Source organism: Phyllobates terribilis, unplaced genomic scaffold (genome assembly GCF_046119375.1).
Source record: "Phyllobates terribilis strain yellow unplaced genomic scaffold, ASM4611937v1 Scaffold_1__5_contigs__length_1240528914, whole genome shotgun sequence".
NCBI lineage: Eukaryota > Metazoa > Chordata > Amphibia > Anura > Dendrobatidae > Phyllobates > Phyllobates terribilis.
Window position 1 is genome coordinate 1,152,816,024 of NW_027362761.1, and position 21,159 is coordinate 1,152,837,182.

Consider the following 21,159-nt stretch of genomic DNA (forward strand, 5'->3'; position numbering starts at 1 on the left):
CTGAGAAATTGAATTGATATGCAACTGAGGCTAAAGGGCTATGGTAGATCAGGAGCCTCTGTTACGCCAGCTCTATTCCCCACCAAGAACCACATCCTTGTGTTTAATTGATTGCTCCTTTGCTTGAAGTCACATAGAATAAAGGCTGTCAGTCAAGCAGAAGGAGTTGGCACTGGGAGGGGAATAGAGCTGGACTGACAGAGGCTTCATATCTACTATAGCTCTTCAGTCTCAGTTGCATATCAATTCAGACGCTGATTTCTCAGTAATGGAAGCACAGACTGGTCATGAAAAGGTATTGGTGGACTTTTCTTTGAAAGAGCTAAATGTGTATATGAATAGTTTGGGGATAAAATCCTGGGGACAGATTCCCTTTAACTGGCAAAAATGGAATAACTTGTAAAGCTGCTGGTACATTCTAATGTCAATCTTCAATAAGCCAATGCGCTACAGCTAGTGATGAGCGAACATGCTCGCCGCTGCTTGGTACCCGCCCGAGCATCATGGTGCTCGACAAGCTCGGTGAGTATTTTCGGGTTGCTGGTGCGGGAACTCGGGTCCCCTCCCTGCATCTTTGGCGCTCTTTAGAGAGTCAATGAACATGCAGGGATTGCCTGCCATGCACTATAATGCCCTAGCCTTGTTGACATTACAGTGATTGGCTGGCCACACAGCATCATAAGGTGTATATAAGACCTGGCGCCGCTATGCTCGTCACAGTCTACCCTGGAATCAGAGAAAAACCAAAAACAAGCAAAATACCCAAATAACTGGTAGTAAATGGATAAATCGCACAGTGCAAAAATAATGATAAATAATAAAGGGTATTTAGTTAACATAATTTTGATCAAAATAATGTAAAAGCCATCCCACCACATCACGGTAACCCTTATGGGACAGTCCTAACTCTAATATTAAAAACCCTGGAATCAGGCAGAGTAGGGAGAGGTGCTCCTGAGTCAGGGAGAGATTTGATTGTATATACTTAGTATAGGCATTCCACAACACATATATACACTGCTCAAAAAAATAAAGGGAACACTTAAACAACACAATGTAACTCCAAGTCAGCAACACTTCTGTGAAATCTACCTGTCCAGTTATGAAGCAACACTGATTGTGAATCAATTTCTCCTGCTATTGTGCAAATGGAACAGGCAACTGGTAGAAATGATAGGAAATTAGCAAGATACCCCCTATAAAGGAGTGGTTCTGCAGGTGGTATTTTGGTCACTTTTTAATTTTGCCATTGCTCTCACCCCTAGAGGTACAGTAGCATGAAGCGGTGTCTACAGTACAACCAACAGAAGTTGCTCAGGTAGTGCAGTTCATCCAGGATGGCACATCAGTGCGAGCTGTGGCTAGAAGGTTTGCTGTGTCTGTCAGCGTAGTGTCCAGAGCATGGAGCAGATACCAGGAGATGTGGAGGGAGCCATAGGAGGGCGACAAACCAGCAGCAGGACCGTTACCTCCTCCTTTGTGCAAGGAGGAACAGGAGGAGCACTGCCAGAGCAAAATGACCTCCAGCAGGCCACAAATGTGCATGTGTGTGCAGAAACGGTTAGAAACCGACTCCATGAGGGTGGTATGAGGGCCCAACGTCCACAGATGGGGTTGTGCTCACAGCCCAACACCGTGCAGGACGCTTGGCATTTGCCACAGAACACCAGGATTGGCAAAGCTGCCACTGGCGCCCTGTGCTCTTCACAGATGAAAGCAGGTTCACACTGAGCACATGTGACAGACGTGACAGAGTCTGGAGACGCCGTGGAGAGCGATCTGCTGCCTGCAACATCCTTCAGCATGACTGGTTTGGCAGTGGGTCAGTAATGGTGTGGGGTGGTAGAGGTAGAGTAACTGCCATTAGGTACCGAGATGAGATCCTCAGACCCCTTGTGAGACCATATGCTGGTGCGGTTGGCCCTAGGTTCCACCTAATGCTGGACAATGCCAGACCTCATGTGGCTGGAGTGTGTCAGCAGTTCTTGCAAGATGAAGGCATTGAAGCTATGGACTGGCCCGCCCGTTCCCCAGACCTGAATCTGATTGAGCACATCTGGGACATCATGTCTTGCTCCATCCACCAACGTCACATTGCACTACAGACTGTCCAGGAGTTGGCGGATGCTTTAGACCAGGTTTGGGAGGAGATCCCACAGGAGACCATCCGCAACCTCATCAGGAGCATGCCCAGGCATTGTAGGGAGGTCATACAGGCACGTGGAGGTCACACACAATACTGAGCCTCATTTTGCCTTGTTTTAAGGACATTACATCAAAGTTGGATCAGCCTGGAGTATGTTTTTCCACTTGAATTTTGGGGGTGACTCCAAATCCGGGCCTCCATTGGTTAATAAATTTGATTTCCATTGATGATTTTTGTGTGATTTTGTTGTCGGCACATTCAACTTCGTACAGAACAAAGTATTCAATGAGAATATTTCATTCATTCAGATCTAGGATGTGCTATTTGAATGTTCCCTTTATTTTTTTGAGCAGTGTATATATCCAACTGAACTAACAGTCCTTCTGAGGACTAATCCAGCAAATATATTCTGTGGTGATAGCAGGAGTTAGGCAGGCAGGCAGGGTATGTGGCAGACTGCAGTGCATATAGTGCAAGAGGGTCCATTGAACGTCCTGTTAGTATAGGTATTCCACAACATATATACAGCATTGGCAAAAATTAAGAGACCACTGCAAATTTTTCATTTTCTCAGATTCTTTGAGTAAAACGTACATTGTTGTTTTATTCTGTAAACTACTGACAACATGTCTCTGAGATTCAAAGCTAAAAATTTTGTATTTATTTGCAGCAAATGAGAAATCGTAAAAATAATAAAAAAGAAACAGTGCTTTCAGACCTCAAATAATGCAAAGAAAACAAGTTCTTATTCATTTAGAAACAACAATACTCATGTTTTAACTCAGGAAGAGTTCAGAAATCAATATTTGGTGGAATAACCATGATTTTTAATCACAGCTTTCATGCGTCTCGGCATGCTTTCCACCAGTTCTTTACACTGCTTTTGGGTGACCTTATGCCACTCCTGGCACTAAAATTTAAGCAGTTCTTCTTTGTTTGATGGCTTGTGACTATCCATCTTCCTCTTGATTCCATTCCAGAGGTTTTCAATGGGGTTCAGGTCTGGAGATTGGGCTGGACATAACAGGGTCTTGATGTGGTGCTCCTTCATCCACACATTGATTGACCTAGCTGTGTGGCATGGGGCATTGTCCTGCTGGAAAAAACAGTCCTCAGAGTTGGGGAACATTGCCTGAGCAGAAGGAAGCAAGTGTTTTTCAAGGATAACCTTGTATGCTGTTGATTGATACGTCCTTCGCAAAGATTAACCTGCCCAATTTCAGCCTTGCTGAAGCATCCCCAGATCTTCACCGATCCTCCGCCAAATTTCACAGTGGGTGCAAGACACTGTGGCTTGTATGCCTCTCCAGGTCTCCGTCTAACCATTAGACGACCAGGTGTTGGGCAAAGCTGACAATTAAACTCATCAGAGAAGATTACCTTACTCCAGTCCTCTATGGTCCAATCCTTATGGTCTTTGGCAAACTTCAGCCTGACTCTCCTTTGCTTCCCCTTGAGGAAAGGCTTTTTTCTAGCTTTAAATTACTTGAGGCCTGTAGGAGCCTGTTACGAACTGTTCTTGCTGTGCACTTCACCCCAGCTGCCATTTGCCATTCCTTTTGTAGGTCACTTGATGTCATCCTGTGGATGTTGAGTGACATTCGAATAAGATGATGGTCATTCCTGTCAGTGGAGAGTCGCTTTCGCCCTCTGCTGGTTTGTAGCTTTGTTGTCCCCAATGTCTGCTGCTTGACCTTGTTGTAATGGACTGCCGTCTTTGAAATGTTAAGGATGGAGGCAACATGACGCTCACGGTATCCCTCTGCTAGTAAAGCCAGAATTGAGCCCTTCTTTTCCTCACTCAAGACTTTTCTTTTCAACTCCTTTGGCATGGTTAAAAGTTATTTTTTCATTTAAATTACTTTTGGGCTATTCCTAGCACTCGTTTTGCCATCCAGCTTTGCCATCCTATTGCAAGAGGATTGTGACGACCACAGCAGTGTTTTTTTATACTTTCCCTCGTTACATAACATTTGGTTTAGATGATCACATAATGAGAAGCACATTAAGTAGAATGAGGTGGACTTTGGTTGGAATTCAACTGACGCTGGAATGGAATGGCTGTCAGACATGTAGAGATGGTGAATTTTAGAAAACTGTGCAGTGGTCTCTTAATTTTTGCCAGAGCTGTATATATATCCATTTGAACTAACAGTCCTTCTGAGGACTAATCTAGCTGCATATAATCAGTGCTAGGCGGGAGTTAGCCAGGCAGGCAGTGTATGTGGCAGACTGCAGTGCATATAGAGCAAGAGGGTCCATTGAACGTCCTCCTTGTTGTTGCTGTATAGATATTTGTAGACATAGCCCCAGATATCAGAGGCCAAGGGAATTTTTTTTATCTTAAACCTGGTTATTTGCTTAAAAAGGAATCCAGAGTACACCATTGTTCTGCTCCATTTGCTTGTTAGCACTGCAGAATATAGTCATATCTGTTCCATATTTCAGCGATAAAAATCCCAAAATTTGAACTGAACGTGGAAAATATTGGCCTCCTTTTCCATTCTGTTGCAGTGTGTCGGACAAGCTATTCACACTAGGTGTCTGTGAAGAATAGTATTAGTAAATTACAGGCCTGCTATTTAAAACCGTGGTTCTCTGTCAGACATATCACCTATAAGAGTGTTCCAAAATCAGCCATTTCTTCCATTTTAATTTCATTGCAGTGTGTCGGTCAAGCTATTCACACTAGGTGTCTGTGAAGAATAGTATTAGTAAATTACAGGCCTGCTATTTAAAACTGTGGTTCTCTGTCAGACATATCACCTATAACAGTGTTCCAAAATCAGCCATTTCTTCTATTTTCATTTCGTTGCAGTGTGTCGGTCAAGCTTTTCACACTAGGTCTCTGTGTAGAATAATATTAGTAAATTACAGGCCTGCTATTTAAAACTATGGTTCTCTGTCAGACGTATCACATATTACTGCTTTCCAAAATCAGCTATTTCCCTTGAACATGGAAAATATTGTGGTGCATGGCAAGGGACAGGGAAGTGGACGTGATGGTGATGGCGCATGCAGAAGCCAAGGACGTGGCCGTGCGCAAACTGAAATTATGCCACAACAAACACCCACATCTTATCGCTCGACTTTCCTGTCCCAATTACTAGGGGACAGCAGTACACCACTATTGAAACCAGAGCAGTGGCAAAAGGTTGTTGGATAGCAGATAACGCTTCCAGTCACTTTTCCACCACCACCCTGTCTTCCACATGGTCAAATCTCAGTAACCATGAGTCTGGACCACATATTCCTCACCCTGATCTCCTTTCCTCCTACCATGCCGAGTGCCCGGAGACAACTGATCCCACACTTGGACACTCAGAAGAGCTGTTCACTTTTCCATTTGTAGATTCAGGACTCTCGCCCGGCCAGCTTCAAGCGAGTCAAGAGGAGAATGCATGTAGCGATGCCCAAATATTGCAGCAGCCACGGTCACACGAAGGCAATGGTGGGAAAGTGCAATTACTGTCACAAGAAGTGGATGATGCAGAGAGACACAATTGCCATAAATCAGGAGGAGGACCAAGGTGCGGAAGTGGAAGACGAGGTGGTGGATGATATAGTACCTGACCCAACTTGGCAGGGGGACATACAGAGCAAGGACAGCAGCACACAGTGGGAGGGAGGGGTAGCACCACAACAGGCAGGAAGAAGCAGTGAGGTGGCCGTAGACACAAGGCAGGAAAGCATTCCTTGCAACGCCAACACAACGGAAGTTGCCAGTACAACTGTTAAGTCTTCCCAAGTCTGGTTATTTTTTAAAGACTCTGCAGATAAGCCCAAAAAGGCCATTTGCACCACCTGCCAGGCCAGCATCAGCAGGGGTAGAAAAATTACCAGCCTGACCACCACCAGCATGATCAGGCACATGGCAGCAAAGCAACCGACTAAGTGGGCCGAACCCCAGGGTCCAGAAACAGTGTCTGTGGGTGACACCACTGCTTCTTCCACTGTAATGCGTGCACGCCAATCCCCTGTCCATAGCACATGCCAAGATGCCTCCAGCCCTGCACCTGTCATTGCACACTCTCAATAAGCACCATCAGCAAGCAGGTCCACGTCCTTGTCCCAGCGCAGCGTTCAGTTGTCCCTACCCCAGTCCTTGGAACACAAGCGCAAATACGCAGCCAACGCCCCACTATTAAGTTCACACATTTTGTGAATGCTTGCGCTCAAAATGTTGCCTTTTAGGCTCGTGGAGATGGAATATTTTCTCAACCTGATGGCGGTGGCTGTCCCTCAGTACTCAGTCCCCAGCCGCCACTATTTCTCCCGGTGTCCGGTCCCCGCATTACACGAGCACGTGTCCCACAGCATTAGCCGTGCCCTCAACAATGCAGTTACTGGGAAGGTCCACCTAACTGCAGACACATGGACAAGTCCTTGTGGGCAGGGATGGTACATGTCGCTGATGGCACACTGGGTTAATATAGTGGAAGCAGGAACCTAGTCGCACCTTGGGACAGAACACATCCTCCCGACACTGAGGATTGCGGGCCCTGAGTCAATCAGGGTTGCCCCCACATTCTACAGCTTCTGCACTTCCTCCTTCTCTTCAGCCTCCATTGCCGAAATGACTACATCAGTCGCAAGCTGGAAGCACTGCAGCAATGCCTCGCCCATGCTGCAACAGGCTGTGCTGAAGCTAATATGCTTAGGTGACAAACCGCACAACGCTGAAGAGTTATGGACAGCTCTGAAAGAGCAGGGAGATCTGTGGCTGACACCGCTGACCTTATAGCCAGGCATGGTTGTGTGTGAAATGGCCGGAACCTGGTGGCGGCTCTAAGGCGAGGCGAGCTCACACACATACCATGCCTGGCCCATTTGCTTAACCTCATGGTTCAGCGGTTCCTCAAAACCTACCCGGATCTGCTTGTCAAAGTACGCCACCTGTGTGCCCATTTCAGAAAGTCACTTACAGCTTCCGTTTCCCTTGCCATGCTTCAGCAGCTTCCAGCTCACCGACTGATCTGCGATGTCCCCACGCATTGGAACACTACATTGCAGATCTTGGGAAGGATTTGTGAGCAGAAGAGGGCAGTTGTTGAGTACCAGTACCAGTATTCAGTTCAGACTCCACACATAAGACCTCAGGAGTGCCCATGGATGTCAGACATATGTACCATCCTCCTAAACTTTGAGGACTCCACCAAGATGGTGAGCGGCGATGACACCATAATTAGCGTCACCATCCCGCTTCTCTGTCTTCTGAAACGCTCTCTGCTCACAATCAAAGAAGATGCATTGCAGGCGGAGCACGATGAGATGGAGCAAGGAACCATACAGCGTGATTCCACACAGCCCAGCCTCATCTCATCCCAACGTGGATTGGGTGACAATCAGGAAGAGGAGGAGGAGGAGGAAGAACAGAAGCTAGTTTCATGCGGTTAAAGACGGTACTTCCTGCACAACTGTCATACCATCTATTCAGCGTGGATGGCCTGAGGACAGGGAGGAGAAGGATGAGGAGGGGAGCATGGTCTGTCGTCCTCTTGGTGAGGACACGGATGTCTTGCCTGTTAGCAGTCTGGCACACATGGCTGAGTTTATGTTACGCTGCCTTTCCCGTGACCCTCGAGTTGTCCAAAGTTTGGGTGACAGTCATTACTGGTTGGTGACACTTCTAGACCCACGCTTCAAGGAGAACTTTCTGTCTCTTATTCCCTTGCAGGACAGGCCTAATAAAATGGTTCAGTACAAGAAGGCCCTTGTTGCGGAATTATTAAAAAAAATTCCATCGGAAAACGCTGGCGGCAGAGGTCACAGTTCGTTGGACAACCAAGGAGTACAGGTGAGAGAGACACAAATGCAATCTAGTAGAGACAGGGGAACACTGTCAAAGTTCTGGGACAGTTTTCTCAGACCCTCACATCGCATCGTCTTGGAGGTCCTGGCCTGCCCTGCTGCTAGCGTTTTGTCAGAGCGGGTTTTAGAGCTGCTGGTGGAATTATAACCGACAGGCGCATCCGCCTGTCAACTGAAAATGCTGACAGGCTGACTGTTATAAAAATGAACAAGGGCTGGATTGGGCCAGACTTCTCAACACCACCGAATGATAGCAGCGTAACATAAACTCAAATACAGTGGTTTTTTTTTTGGGAGGTCTAACTCTATACCCATGCACCTATGTCTTCACACCCAGACATGGGTATATATTTCCTGATTTTGTCTATTTGCTCTTTTCCTCCTCCTTCTCCTCATCCTCATCCATATCACCACCATATCTATTATGTCTACCATATCTATGTCTCTTGCAAGGGACATTGGAGTTCCTCCAAATTTTTGGCAGCAGTTGCATTCACTGCATAGGCAAACAGTATGGGAGACCCACTTCATAATAATGGGAACATTATTTTCAGAAGGCCCTCCGACCTCTACGTCTCTTGCAAGGGGCATTGGAGTTCCTCCAAATTTTAGGCAGCTGTTGCTTCACTCCATAGGCAAACAGTTTGGGAGACCCGCTACTTTTTAATGGGAACATGTCGTACTCGTTACTGTAGCCCAGCTCTATGTGTCTTTAAATTGTTAATGGGGTTTTTCCTAAATTTTGACAGCCGTTGGACTCACTGCATACCCTATAACTGGATAGCAGACCCTCTCCTTTGTAATGGGAACATGTCGTTACTGTGGGCCAGCTCTATGTGTGTTTAAATTGTCTCTGTGTCTTTAAATTGTTAGTGGGGTTTTTCCTAAATTTTGGCAGCCCTTGGACTCACTGCATACCCTATAACTGGATAGCAGGCCCTCTCCTGTCTAATGGGAACATGTCATTACTGTGGCCCTGCTCTATGTGTGTTTAAATTGTTAGTGTAGTTTTTCTTAAATTTTGGCAGCGGTTGGACTCACTGCATGCCCTATAACTGGATAGCAGACCTTCTCCTTTCTAATGGGAACATGTCGTTGCTGTGGCCTAGCTCTATGTGTCTTTAAATTGTTAGTGGGGTTTTTCCTAAATTTTGGCAGCCGTTGGACTCACTGCATACCCTATAACTGTATAGCAGTCCCTCTCTTTTCTAATGGGAACATGTCGTACTCGTTACTGTGGCCCAGCTCTATGTGTCTTTAAATTGTTAGTGGGGTTTTTCCTAAATTTTGGCAGCCCTTGAAGCTATACCACTATAGGAGACCCACTCCTTTATAATGGGAACATTTTTTTTTACTGAGACCCTCCTCTATGACTCTTCAAAGGGGTATTGGGGTGTGTCCAAATTTTTGGCAGCCCCTGCAGTCACTGCATACGCAATAACAGTATAGGAGACCCACTCTTTAATAATGGGAACAACAAAGCAAAGCCAACTGCTGGCCCTTTAAGAATAGTAAGGCTGTAAAAATAATGTTTGTGACTTTCACAATTCCTCCTTCATAAATTAAGCAGGATGTGTCTGATGATGTTTCACACACCACATGGCCAGATAAGGTTGTAAAATGTTAAAATGACATTTCCCGGTGAATGCATTTGTCACGGTTGAAAGCAATGCAAAAAGTGCAAAAACGCATCAAAAACGCTAAGTGTGAACATAAGCCAACATGTGGAGGAGCATTTTTGTTTTTGGTTATTTATTTTGCCTTATATACAAGTCATTATCCTGGAAAGGATGTTCCTTAACATATTTCCCAGGAAAATCCATTTTGGTTTTGTTTTTGTATGTTTTATTGTGAGTCCGTAAAAGTGGCGTAATACCTCTGACAACATTGTTAACAACAGTGAACTGGGAGTCAGAAATGCTTCCAGGGGTCTTCCCCATGCTGTTCCCATGCCATTTGAGCACTGTTCTCATCGATCTGAGCAATTTTTAGGCCCTCTGCAGAACGCCGGTGGGAGCTGTCGGAAAAATGCTCGAGTTTCCCATAGACTTACATTGGGCTCGTTATTCGGACCGAGCACTCGAGTATTCCAATTTACTTGACCGGAGCAACGAGTACCCGAGCATTTTAGTGCTCGCTCATCACTAGCTACAACGTCAAGTGCATGAGGAAGCCTTGAAAGCCCAGATTGAGACTAATCATCTGTTGGTTGAAGCTCACCAAGCGTCTGCAAAAGAACACCATCAGGTAAACCAGTCCCTACAGCAAAAGAATCACGCCTTGTTAGAGTAAGAGAGACATGAAATGGTGCAAGGACCACAGCTCACACCTTGGCACTTGCTGTAGTATATTTGAGGAAAATAGTTTGTAAAGAAGATATTGAAACTTATTTGGGTACCTTTGAAAGAATTGCCGAGACAGAGAAGCTTCCTGAAAACCAAATGTCTGAAGTGTTGCCCCTCTTCTTAACTGGAGAACCCTAAAAGGCTGAAGATACAGTATACAAAGGTTTATGCCAAGCTCCAAGCCAGGCTGCATGTTACCCTGGTACAGAGACTCTACACTTGGCAATATGATCCTGAAAAGCCAACAAGATCAGAAATGTATGATCTCTTCCACCTCCCAATAAATAGATGCAACCTGTAGAGCTTATGTCAGACCAAATTGTGTAGCTAGTGGTTTGTGACCTTATTATCCATGCCAAGCTGGTAAGGATACAGCGTTGCTGGACTCTTGCAGTTTTACCTCCTTGGTACATACTAGTCTTGTGGACTCTGACATACTCCAGACTCATTGAATGGGGATTGTTTGTATCCATAATGATGCTAAAGATTATCCCACTGCAGTCCTACCAATGGAAACTGCATGTGGGTCAGTGAGCCATGAAGTAGGGGTCATTAAAAACTTGTTTCGCCGGGTTATTATTGGTAGTGATTTTCCTTTATGCAAAAATTTGTGGGATAACAAAGAGTTCACTGTAATGTAATTGATGTATCTCCTGAACCTGATCATATTATGGCACTGGTACTAGAGCAACCTGATAATTTTTCCTTTGCAGGTTCTATCTGGGGACTCAGATGAAAACCCCCCTGAGATAGTATTTTCTTTGCGACACGCAAATCTCCAGGGGTAACTTTAGTACAGAACAACTGAGGGATCCAAATCTAGTGAAAACCAGGAAGAGTATCAAAGTAATCAATAGTGTATCCCAAAGGCAGGCAGTGATTTGGTGTATCCTCACTTTGCAGTACATGATGACTTACTTTTACAGGTTAAAGAATCTCAAACCGAGATTATAGAGCAATTTGTTCGCCAGTCTTGTATTTGCATGATTGGAACTGGCTCATTCACATGTACTAAAGAGGCATCTGGGGGTAGAAAAAATAAAAGAACACTTTAAGCGCTTTTTTTTTTTCTGTCCAGGTATTTCTAAATTTGTAGAAACTACTCGGCCACACTTTCATAATCCACTAATACCACTACCTATAATTTGAGGTTCCTTTTAAGCGGGTTGCTATGAATCTGGTCAGACCGCTTCCTAATTCCATCAGGGTTCACCAGCCCATTTTTTGTGGTTCCAGACTATGCCACTCATTTTCCAGAGGCAATACGTCTATGGAACACCACATCTAAGATTATTGCAAGAAAACTGTTTGAAACGTTTCCAGCTCTCCCAAAACAAATTTTAACAGACCTTGTGTCTAAAATGACTAAAGTCTCTGTAAGTTGTTAAAGATGACACATTTGCATACCTCAGTGTATCATCTCCAGACCGATGATCTGCTGAAAATTTCCGAAAGAATATAAATTTTTAAACCGCTGGTTGATAAAGATGGAAAAGATTGGGGCTGTCTTTTGCTCTAATGTTCTCGAACTTAGAGGTTCCACAGGCTTCCACTGGGTTTTCTCTGTTTGATCTCTTGCATGGACAACATCCCCAAAGTCTCTTAGACAAGGCTAAAGATTGAATGTATGATTGAACATATATATCAGAATTGAAGCAGCTATGCTTATTGTCCTCATGCAGTGGGCTCAAGAATCTCAGACCAGAATCTACAAAAGGTCTGCTAAGATCACGCTCTTTTAACCAGGAGACCAAGTGGTAGTTCTGGTGCTAACAATTGAGAGTAAGGTTTTGGCAAATTGGCAAGGTCCATATGAGTTCAGAGAAAATAAAATGATGCAAATGATTAGGTTTATCAACCAGGGAAAATACAGCCTCTCCAAATATATCACATCAATTTAATCAAACCCTGAAAGAACCGTGAGGTCCTCTGCTGTAAATTAGTTGAGAGAGTTGTCTAGCCATGTTTTACCACCAATTTATATTTCAGAAAACTTGTCTGCGGTCCAAACTAAAGAGGTAAGAGAGTTTGTTAAAAAAAAAAAGAGAGATCTTAGAGGAAAGATTAAAAAAGTGATATTTCTAGGGGTAATAGAAAAGTCACAAAGTGGTTGGTCAAGTCCAAATGTCCTCACTCCCAAACCAGACGACAGACCAAAGGTTTAGTGATGACTTCAAGAAGTTAAATGAAATGTGTAAATGTTATGCTTAACCTATTCCCAGGATTGATAGAAAGGCAGGGGCCTGCCAGGTTTAGAACCACTCTTGATCTCACTAAAGGCTATTGGCAGGCCCTCTAATTGCAGAGGTTAAAGAAAAGACAATTTTTTCCAACATAAATGTCCATTTGTAGTACGTTCTTCTTCTTTTTGTCCCACATGGTGCTCCAGTCCCTTTCTAAAGGCAGATGGAACAAATTCTACATCCCCACAAAGAATATGCAGCTACTGCTACATATGTAGATAATGTGGTCATTATCTAGATATACATACTGTACATATACCGTGTTTCCCATAGGCAGCTAGTAAGGAGTGGGCCACATGGCAACATGTCAAACCGAGCTTGTAAGACTAAGTTGAATCTTTATCTGACCAGGAAGGAGCACGGGGTACGGCACCGTAATGTGGGATATTGACAGCTTTAAAATAAACACTCTGTTACTCTGCAACTGCGCTGAACATTACCATTATGCCATTTGTAAAGAAACTAAGATAAGAGCCAGATGTTGGTAATAACCTATCCAATCCACACAGGGAAAGAGATCAAACCATAGATGTCCATAAATTAAGTTATATGTAATAATTAGTGATGAGCAAGCATGTTCTGTTTACCCTTTCGGCGAGCATGCTCGGATGCTCGCCGAGTATCTTCAGCATGCTCGGGTGTTATGTTTGAGTCATTCTGTGCTCATGATTTGCGACTGTTTGACAGCTTTAATACATGTGAGGAATACCTGTTTCCTAGGCATTCCTCACATGTATTAAAGCTGTCAGACAGTCGCAAATAATAATAAGAGTCAAACATAACACCCAAGCACGCTGAAAATACTTGGAAAACACTCGAGCATGCTCGTAAATCTCGAGTAACGAGCATGCTCGCTCATCACTAGTAATAATGAGAAATGACACCGGTGTATTGAACACATGAAGAAAGAGAGTGCAAAAACCATGAAAAGTCATAACACCAGCTAAAGTCTATCAGTAATTAAAAAGCAATCTTGCCACTTAGTGAAAAATTATATCAGCTGGTTCAACTGATGGCCTATAAAAAGGTGTCTTATTATTAAGGTGCCACATAAGAAACATCTCATGATGTCTTGAGACAGTGAGCTGTCTCAAGACATTTGAAACCTTATTGTTGCAAAACATACTGATGGCATTGGTTACAGAAGAATTTCTAAACTACTGAAGGTTTCAGAGAGCACTGTTGGGGCCATAATCCCGAAGTGGAAAGAACATAATTTTACTATACCATGGTACCATTTTACCATTTTACCTGGCCATGACCAGGTGCTCCCCACAAGATTTCAGATAGAGGAGTGAAAAGAATTATCAGAAGAGTTGTCCAAGAGCCAAGGATCAGGGGGCATTCATTACGTGTCGAGGAAAGAAGATTCTGGAATCTAAATAGGAAAGCGTTCTTTACAGTTAGAGCAGTTGGACTGTGGAATGCCGACCACAAGAAGAAGTAATTTTCTCACAACAAATGGTATTGTAGAATAGAGAACGTATAAATGGTTAAGAAAGGTTGAACTTGATGGACCTAAGACTTTTTTCAACCTATGCAACCCAGCAGATGTCTCTTTTCATTGATGCATCCATTTTTTTGAGTTTTGGAGTAAATTTTGGGGTCTCTAGTTTCTGTTGATCAGAAGCAGAATTTTGAGATTAGCTGAGTTTATTACTGTACTGACAATCTGATGTGGTTTAATCCTTTCCCCTCCCTACCAGTGTGGTCATTGCTGCACCAGTGGTGTTGTAGTATCTGAAATATAACATTTGGAGGCCAGTTAAGAATGCCTGATGTCACTGGTGCACATTTCTCTGGTTCCTGCCAATACGATTAGTCATGGCAAGGTGTGGAGTGAATGTTGTGAGTTTGCCAGGATACAGACAGTTTAACATTGAGGGGGAGTGCATTTTCCATGGAGGCAAATGGCGGCATTGATGGTACTTGTTCAGCATAAGTCACCAGGGGTTAGTCTCCATATACCACTCAGGGTTTGGTCAGATGTTGGGAAGAACTATTTTATAATAAAATATAGATGTCCAGTTTATTATTCAGGACAGAACAGAGATCTGTTCTGTTCTTTACTTTGAGTTGTTTTTGCTTCTTTTTACAGATCCATGATCAACCCGGAGCTGGAGATTTAAAAAGGACCAGATAAGTGTAAGGCTCACTGGGTGGGAACATGGACCTCGGGCATTGGTACAGCTTCCTAGAAGACATGTGGAACCGTGAGGCCTTGGACAACCTGGAATCTCAGGGGCAGTAGGACAGATGAAGTGGAACCCAGTAGGGATGAATGTAAGTTGAAGCACAATATGCACAGATAGTGGAGCATACCAGCCTTAAGAGTCTCAATCCTAAGACAAAGGTGTATGTCTTGGTGTTACTTAAATAGGCCTAGGAAGATGAGGTCATTGAGCCATGCTGTGTAACTTGCAAAACCGAATGTGGAGTACAATAGAGGGCCGTGGACCCACGGGAAGGAAGCGGAGCCTGGAATACCAGGGACAGGTGTGTAACAATAAGGATAGTAAATGATTCTAGGTTAGCGGGAGGGCAGTCGATAGAAATGGGGGAAAATTTGGGTCTCTGCAGTAGTTATTCTCAAGCTGCTTGCAAACCACAGATACATTGGCTACTGTTATGTGTGTAAGGCAGACTGGGAAGTCATAAGATTTAGTAAGTGCTTAAGACGAGCAGGATTTTGTTACTGTTATCTACAGTAGACCACTATATTAGGCTTTATTCACACATCAGTATTTTTGACCAGTATTTGTATGCCAAAACCAGGAGTGGCTCCAAAACATGGAATAGATGGCAATCTTTCATTTATAGTTTGTCTCTGGTTGTTCCTCTTTTGGCTTAAAAACACTGATGAAATATACTGACCAAATACTGATGTGTGAATAAGGCCTTATGATTATGGTACATAGTTATATAGGTTGAAAAAAGAGCTAGGTCAATCAAGTTCACTTTTGTCCACTAATTAAAAATACTGTACTGAGCAAATTATCACCTTTCTTCCACCAGTAATGATTCTCTTTCCATTAAAATTGTCCCTTTGACCTTCTGGCCAAAGTAATAAAGTGACATTTACTAGACATATGGAGGGCGAAAAGGTGAGTTACTGTTTAATGACACTTGCCTTTCCAATAGCTGGGACTTTGGCAACGATGAGTGGATGTGGCCATTGTTGGATCTGCTTAATACCTCGGTGCACTGTCGGTGTCTCTGAGGACCAATCTGCTTCTGTTTTCTACCGAGAAAAAATATATAAGTTAGTCTGTATATATTGTTATATATATTATATTTATTAGTAGAATTACTCAGATTACTGTTTTTGGTGTGGTTAAAAAAATTTTTTGCTACTGATATGAAGCCAATATATCTGTTGGCTTCATATCAGTGAGTTGTTATGCACAGAAATCTTCTATCTCTCTAGTGGTGTCCCGAAAAGTTTTCAATTAATATTTGTTTTTTAATTCTATTTTTTTGTGATTATGTGGGGAATGGTAGGTCCAAAAGAGCTGGAACTTGGTTGCTTTTGTATTCCGTTTTTTTTTTTTGTGAATGTTGAGAATGCTAGATCGCAGAGAGCTGAAACCATAACTCTCAGAAGCTCCTGATTTACCAATGCTGTAAAATTGGGGAAGATTGGTCCAGTTGTTTGGCCTTAAATTAATATTTCTGTTTTATGGCGAATATCTCAAGAAAAATAAGTCTTAGAGAACTGAAACTCAATTATATTCCAGCGATGTATCATTTAGTTTATTGGGTGCAGCAGTTGTGATAGAATCAAATCTTAGCTGCTGCAGATCTAGCTGCGCACAGCTCTGTATAACCCCACCCACACCACTGACAATAAGTTTGGACTACCAGGCACGAGGCCAGTTGTCCTGTAGTGATAATCTCCTGCTGATTATATTGAATCAGCAAAACACATCCTAGTAAGTGACACATCACTGAATTAGGATCTCTGCCCCTACATCATGCTCCTCTAAGATTACTTTGCAAAAACCTGCCGACAGATTCCCTTTAAGTCAGTGTAAAATAAAAAAAACTGCCCCACTTTCGGCTACAACATGTACAGACATGCTATGAGTCATTATTTCCTTCTAGGAGGTTTACTGAACTAGTAGATAAGTCATGCTGCAATGAAATTGGTGCTGGGTTAAAAACCTTCCTGCTAAAGCCATTCTTTCAGGGTTTCTGGCAATTTGTACACAGTCTCTGTTTTGTGTCTGTCTTCTAAATAAGCTTTACAGTTGCAAGAAAAAAAATAAGTGAAACCTTTGGAATTAAATATATTTCTGAAATGGTTACTAATAAAATGTGGCTCTTTTTGTGATTGTTTTTAAGTCTCTGTTATAAATGAACACGCTCTAATTTGCAAATTGCCTCTTCAGAGAAAAAGAGGACTTGTACTCTATAGCGCCACCTATTGGAAGCAGAACTAATGACACATCAATGGCTGTGTCATTCATGTCTTCTACTGGGCACAGTCAGTAAATAGCTAGAGTGCAGCAAGAAAAAATTTCACCTAGGTACACGCTTGCATCGAAGCCTTTCTTTCAAGGCTCCATCACAAGCTCCTTCATTTTTCTGTTAAAATGAAGAACAAACAAATGGAAATCAGACAGCAGAAATAAGGAACTCTGAATGTCAGTTGGAACCTGACCTATAAGGAAACCACCACCAACAAAGCTGCAGATAAGATTTGCAAAGCCTTGAGGAGAAATTGTGGGCCATTTATTGCTGCAAATGTCTTTCTGTTCAGCAATGTAATCTTAGAAATGCTTTTGTAGTCCTTTCCAGCTTTAGGCATATCTTTAAAGGGAAACTGTCTGGTCGGATAGAGCTATTAACCTGCTGATTTCGGGTTAATTTGTAGGTTAAGAGCATTATGGAGGTTCCTGGCCTCTGTACTGAAAGTGCGGTACCCAAGAGAGTATGTACTGTATTTTTCCCGGGAGCCACCGGCTTTCAGTCATACAGGTGTGCCAGAGCAGATACAGTCACTGCTCACAGCATTGAGAGTGAGAGCTGTAAGCACACCCCGACACTGACTGACAGCCGACTCTGCAATCGAAAGTTTAGTCCAACGTTCGGTTTGGGTACCAGAACTCTACCCAAACTTTAACCAGAACCCAAACCCCATAGAAATTGATAGGGACCTGAACTTTGGTGTAAAATGATCATAGTAAGGGCTAGGGGTCTCTCTCTCCTCCCGAAACTCCGAACATTAAAACAGACTTCCAGCAGAAGTCCATGTTTGGAGATCAGCACCGGACACTGGGTGTTCAAACACCGAACGTAGCAGTTCGAGTTCGCTCATCTCTAGTTATGATAGCTACTTTTTAATGGACATCCCCTGAACAAAGCCTTATACTGCAGCTCTGAATTTTCTGATTGGTTGCTGTGTAATCTCATAAGCCCCCCATAACAAATTTAGAATGAAACTACAACAATATAATGGTGCTTTCCTGCATATAAGGATAATCACCCAGCGTGGAGCTGTGCTTGTCTGATGGCCGTGTGTTAGGCTGCTGTCTCTGCTGTTATCATCCCATGGGCTTTGTAAATCGATTCTTCTATTTGCAGTGGATTCAGTTTTTTTCTGCAAATACATACTGTACATAAAGCATCACATATAAAACAAAGTAGAATGAGAAGAGATGACTAACACAACAGATCAGTATGTTATGGTAGATATTTTATACCTTGCTTTGATTATTATTTAGACAATTAAATATACCTATATATCTTTCAAAATTTTGTATTTTAATATTAGCTGTATAAGTGTTATTCATAAAAGGAATAACACAGGGCATTGTATCTTACATAGAGGTGTCTTTGTGTTAAAACTTTCCTTTGTTTTTGAACGTATAGTAAACTAGATATAGCCAGATCCTAAGGAATTCTGCAGAATACATCATTTACGGCTTTGTTATTCCCAACTTAAGTATCTTCCTTTTTAGGTAATGTAATCTATTAAGCCATTCCCACTTTCCTTATCTTTGTGGTTGTAATAAAAACTTGAGACTGGGCATCTAAGAGCAGACAAGCCTAGTACACAGACAGAATTGGTTGTGTGTAGAGATGAGCGTTGTTCTACTCGAACTGTTCGCCAATCTCAAATTCGAGCTGTTTTGGGCGGTGTTCGAGCCGTTCGGCGAACACGAACAATTTGAGAAAAATTCGGCTGTTCGAGGTTATGTTCGATAACTGTTTGTGCACCAAAATCATAACTGGATTTTTTCTCAGTAATGATGAAAATTAATGTTAATACGCAGTTTGAGTGTACAGCGGGGTGGGGGGAAGGGCAGGGGATGGATCTCTGCAGGAACAATGAAGATCTCCATTTTTTTTTCTCTTTCCCGCATTTACAGTGGGGAGGTGCAATCTGTCAGCCTATCAGCAGCGCACACACGGAGCGAAGTGCTTTTTTTCACACAAGCAAGGGCATGTGTCATTGGCAGTGTATGTCACATGTCCTTGCCCTATAAGACCAAGCCATTTTCCCCGTCGCCACCATTTTCTCACTGCTGCAGCTGCGTGTTAGACGGCACCGCTGTTGCTGTGTGCGCTATACCTTGTTAATTTCAAGCCAATTTTCGCACAAATATACAGATAGCTTGGGAGTAGGGAATAGTTGTGATTGCAGTCCTTTTAAGGACTAGGTTACAGCATTTCCTACGACTTTTATCAGGCAGGTCTGTGCTGTTAAATAGATAGGTTGTGGGAGTAAAGACTAATTGTAATTGGAGTCCTTTTCAGGACTAGGTTACATCAGTTCCTATCAGTTTTTGCCAGGCAGGTCTGTGCCAGTGCTGTGCAAGTTTTTTTCACAGCATTTGGCTGAATCTAGCAAAGCTAATCGTTTTTGGCCTATTGCAGAGTGTGTTAGTCAGTGGAGTAGCCTATCTGTGTTGCAAGATATACCACCTGTGTATAGAATACCAATTTTTTTACTGCACCTAGTGAAGTAAAATCTTTTGGGCATAGCATCATTCTATTAGTCCATCTATACTGACCTCCATCAGGTTGCAAATTGAATATAATTTTTTTCTGCATCTAGCTCTAAAAAAATATTTGGGCTTCTAGCAGTGTGTGGGACTTGTTCTATTAATCCATCTATACTGACCTCCATCAGGTTGCAAATTAAAAATAATTTTTATCTGCATCTACAGTACCTCTGAAAAAATATTTGGGCTTCTAGCTGTGTGTGGGACTTGTTGTATTAGTCCATCTGTAGCGCCGGCGTCCCTGCCCTCTGCTAGGCAGGGACGCTGTTCCCCTCACCTCCCTGCTCCGTGCCCGGCGTCCTCCTCCCGCTCTGCTGGCAGCGCGCGCTCCTTCCCGTCCACTGTGCTTAGGGCGCGCGCTCTCCCTCCCTCTTAAAGGGGCCGCGCGCGCCGTCTTAAGGAGTCCCCGGCCAATGGCCGGAGGACTTCACCATATATAAGGCACCTCCTCCAAAATGGAGGTGCCCGAGCAATGTTGTTGCACTGTTTACTACTCTGCTTCAGCCCTCAGGTCCCATTGCCAGTTACCTGCCAGTTACCTGCCAGTTACCTGCCAGATTCCTGCCTGATTATCCGCTACCTGCCTGCTAGTCTGAGGTCCGACGGTCTGCCTTACTACTCCTGTCAGTCTGTCTAAGGACCAGTCTGCCCGCTCACCTGGGAGCGCACATCAGCCACCTGCCTGCTTGCCCGAGGTCCGACGGTCTGCCTTCCAACTCCTGTCAGTCTGTCTATGGACCAGCTTGCCCGCTCACCTGGGAGCACACACCTGCTACCTGCCTGCTAGTCTACCTGGAGGCTCCGCCGTCACGTGCTGTGACCACCTGCCTGTCCAGAGACTTCTGCCCGCTCACCTGGGAGCGCTCATCTGCCGCCTGTCTGTTGGTCTTCCTGGAGGCTCAGCCGTCACGTGCTGTGACCACCCGTTCATCCAGAGACTCTCGCCTGCTCACCTGGGAGCTCACGTCTATCATCAGCCGCCACAGGTCGTACCAACCCTTTACCTAGAGACTGCCCCGGTCACTTGCCGTGACCATCTGCCCGTTCATCCAGAGACTGCCCCGGTCACTTGCCGTGACCATCAGCCTGTTCATCCAGAGACTGTCCCGGTCACTTGCCGTGACCTCCAGCCCGTTCACTCAGAGACTGTCCCGGTCACCTGCTGTGACCTCCTGCCCGTCTTCCCTGGTCGCCACCCGCTCCCTTACAAGGACTGCCCCCTTTTATAGTAGCTCAGAGGTTCCGCCTCCCAGACCCGTTACACCATCTATACTGACCTCCATCAGGTTGCAAACTGAATATATTTTTTTCTGCATCTACCTCTGAAAAAATATTGGGCTTCTAGCTGTGTGTGGGACTTGTTGTATTAGTCCATCTATACTGACCTCCATCAGGTTGCAAACTGAATATATTTTTTTCTGCATCTACCTCTGAAAAAATATTGGGCTTCTAGCTGTGTGTGGGACTTGTTCTATTAATCCATCTATACAGACCTCCATCAGGTTGCAAACTGAATATAATTTTTTTCTGCATCTAGCTCTGAAAAAATATTTGGCCTTCTAGCAGTGTGTGGGACTTGTTCTATTAGTCCACCTATACTGACC

At 43.8% G+C, this 21,159-nt stretch overlaps 1 protein-coding gene and 1 long non-coding RNA gene across 2 annotated transcripts in view; one reads left to right on the forward strand and one right to left on the reverse strand.

Annotated features, from left to right (window-relative positions):
- CLNK (cytokine dependent hematopoietic cell linker) overlaps nt 1-21,159 on the reverse strand; it is a 256,280-nt gene that overhangs the window by 48,424 nt on the left and 186,697 nt on the right. Inside the window, exons 11-12 of the mRNA XM_073648560.1 lie at nt 18,034-18,147; nt 15,676-15,786 (exon numbers count right to left, since the gene is read on the reverse strand). Of these exons, the coding sequence (XP_073504661.1) occupies nt 15,676-15,786; nt 18,034-18,147 (225 nt within the window). The remainder of the gene's footprint in view (nt 1-15,675; nt 15,787-18,033; nt 18,148-21,159) is intronic.
- LOC141162440 (uncharacterized) overlaps nt 1-21,159 on the forward strand; it is a 119,874-nt gene that overhangs the window by 2,774 nt on the left and 95,941 nt on the right. The window contains exons 2-3 of the long non-coding RNA XR_012250779.1: nt 14,644-14,828; nt 14,926-15,041. This is a non-coding gene — a long non-coding RNA (uncharacterized lncRNA). The remainder of the gene's footprint in view (nt 1-14,643; nt 14,829-14,925; nt 15,042-21,159) is intronic.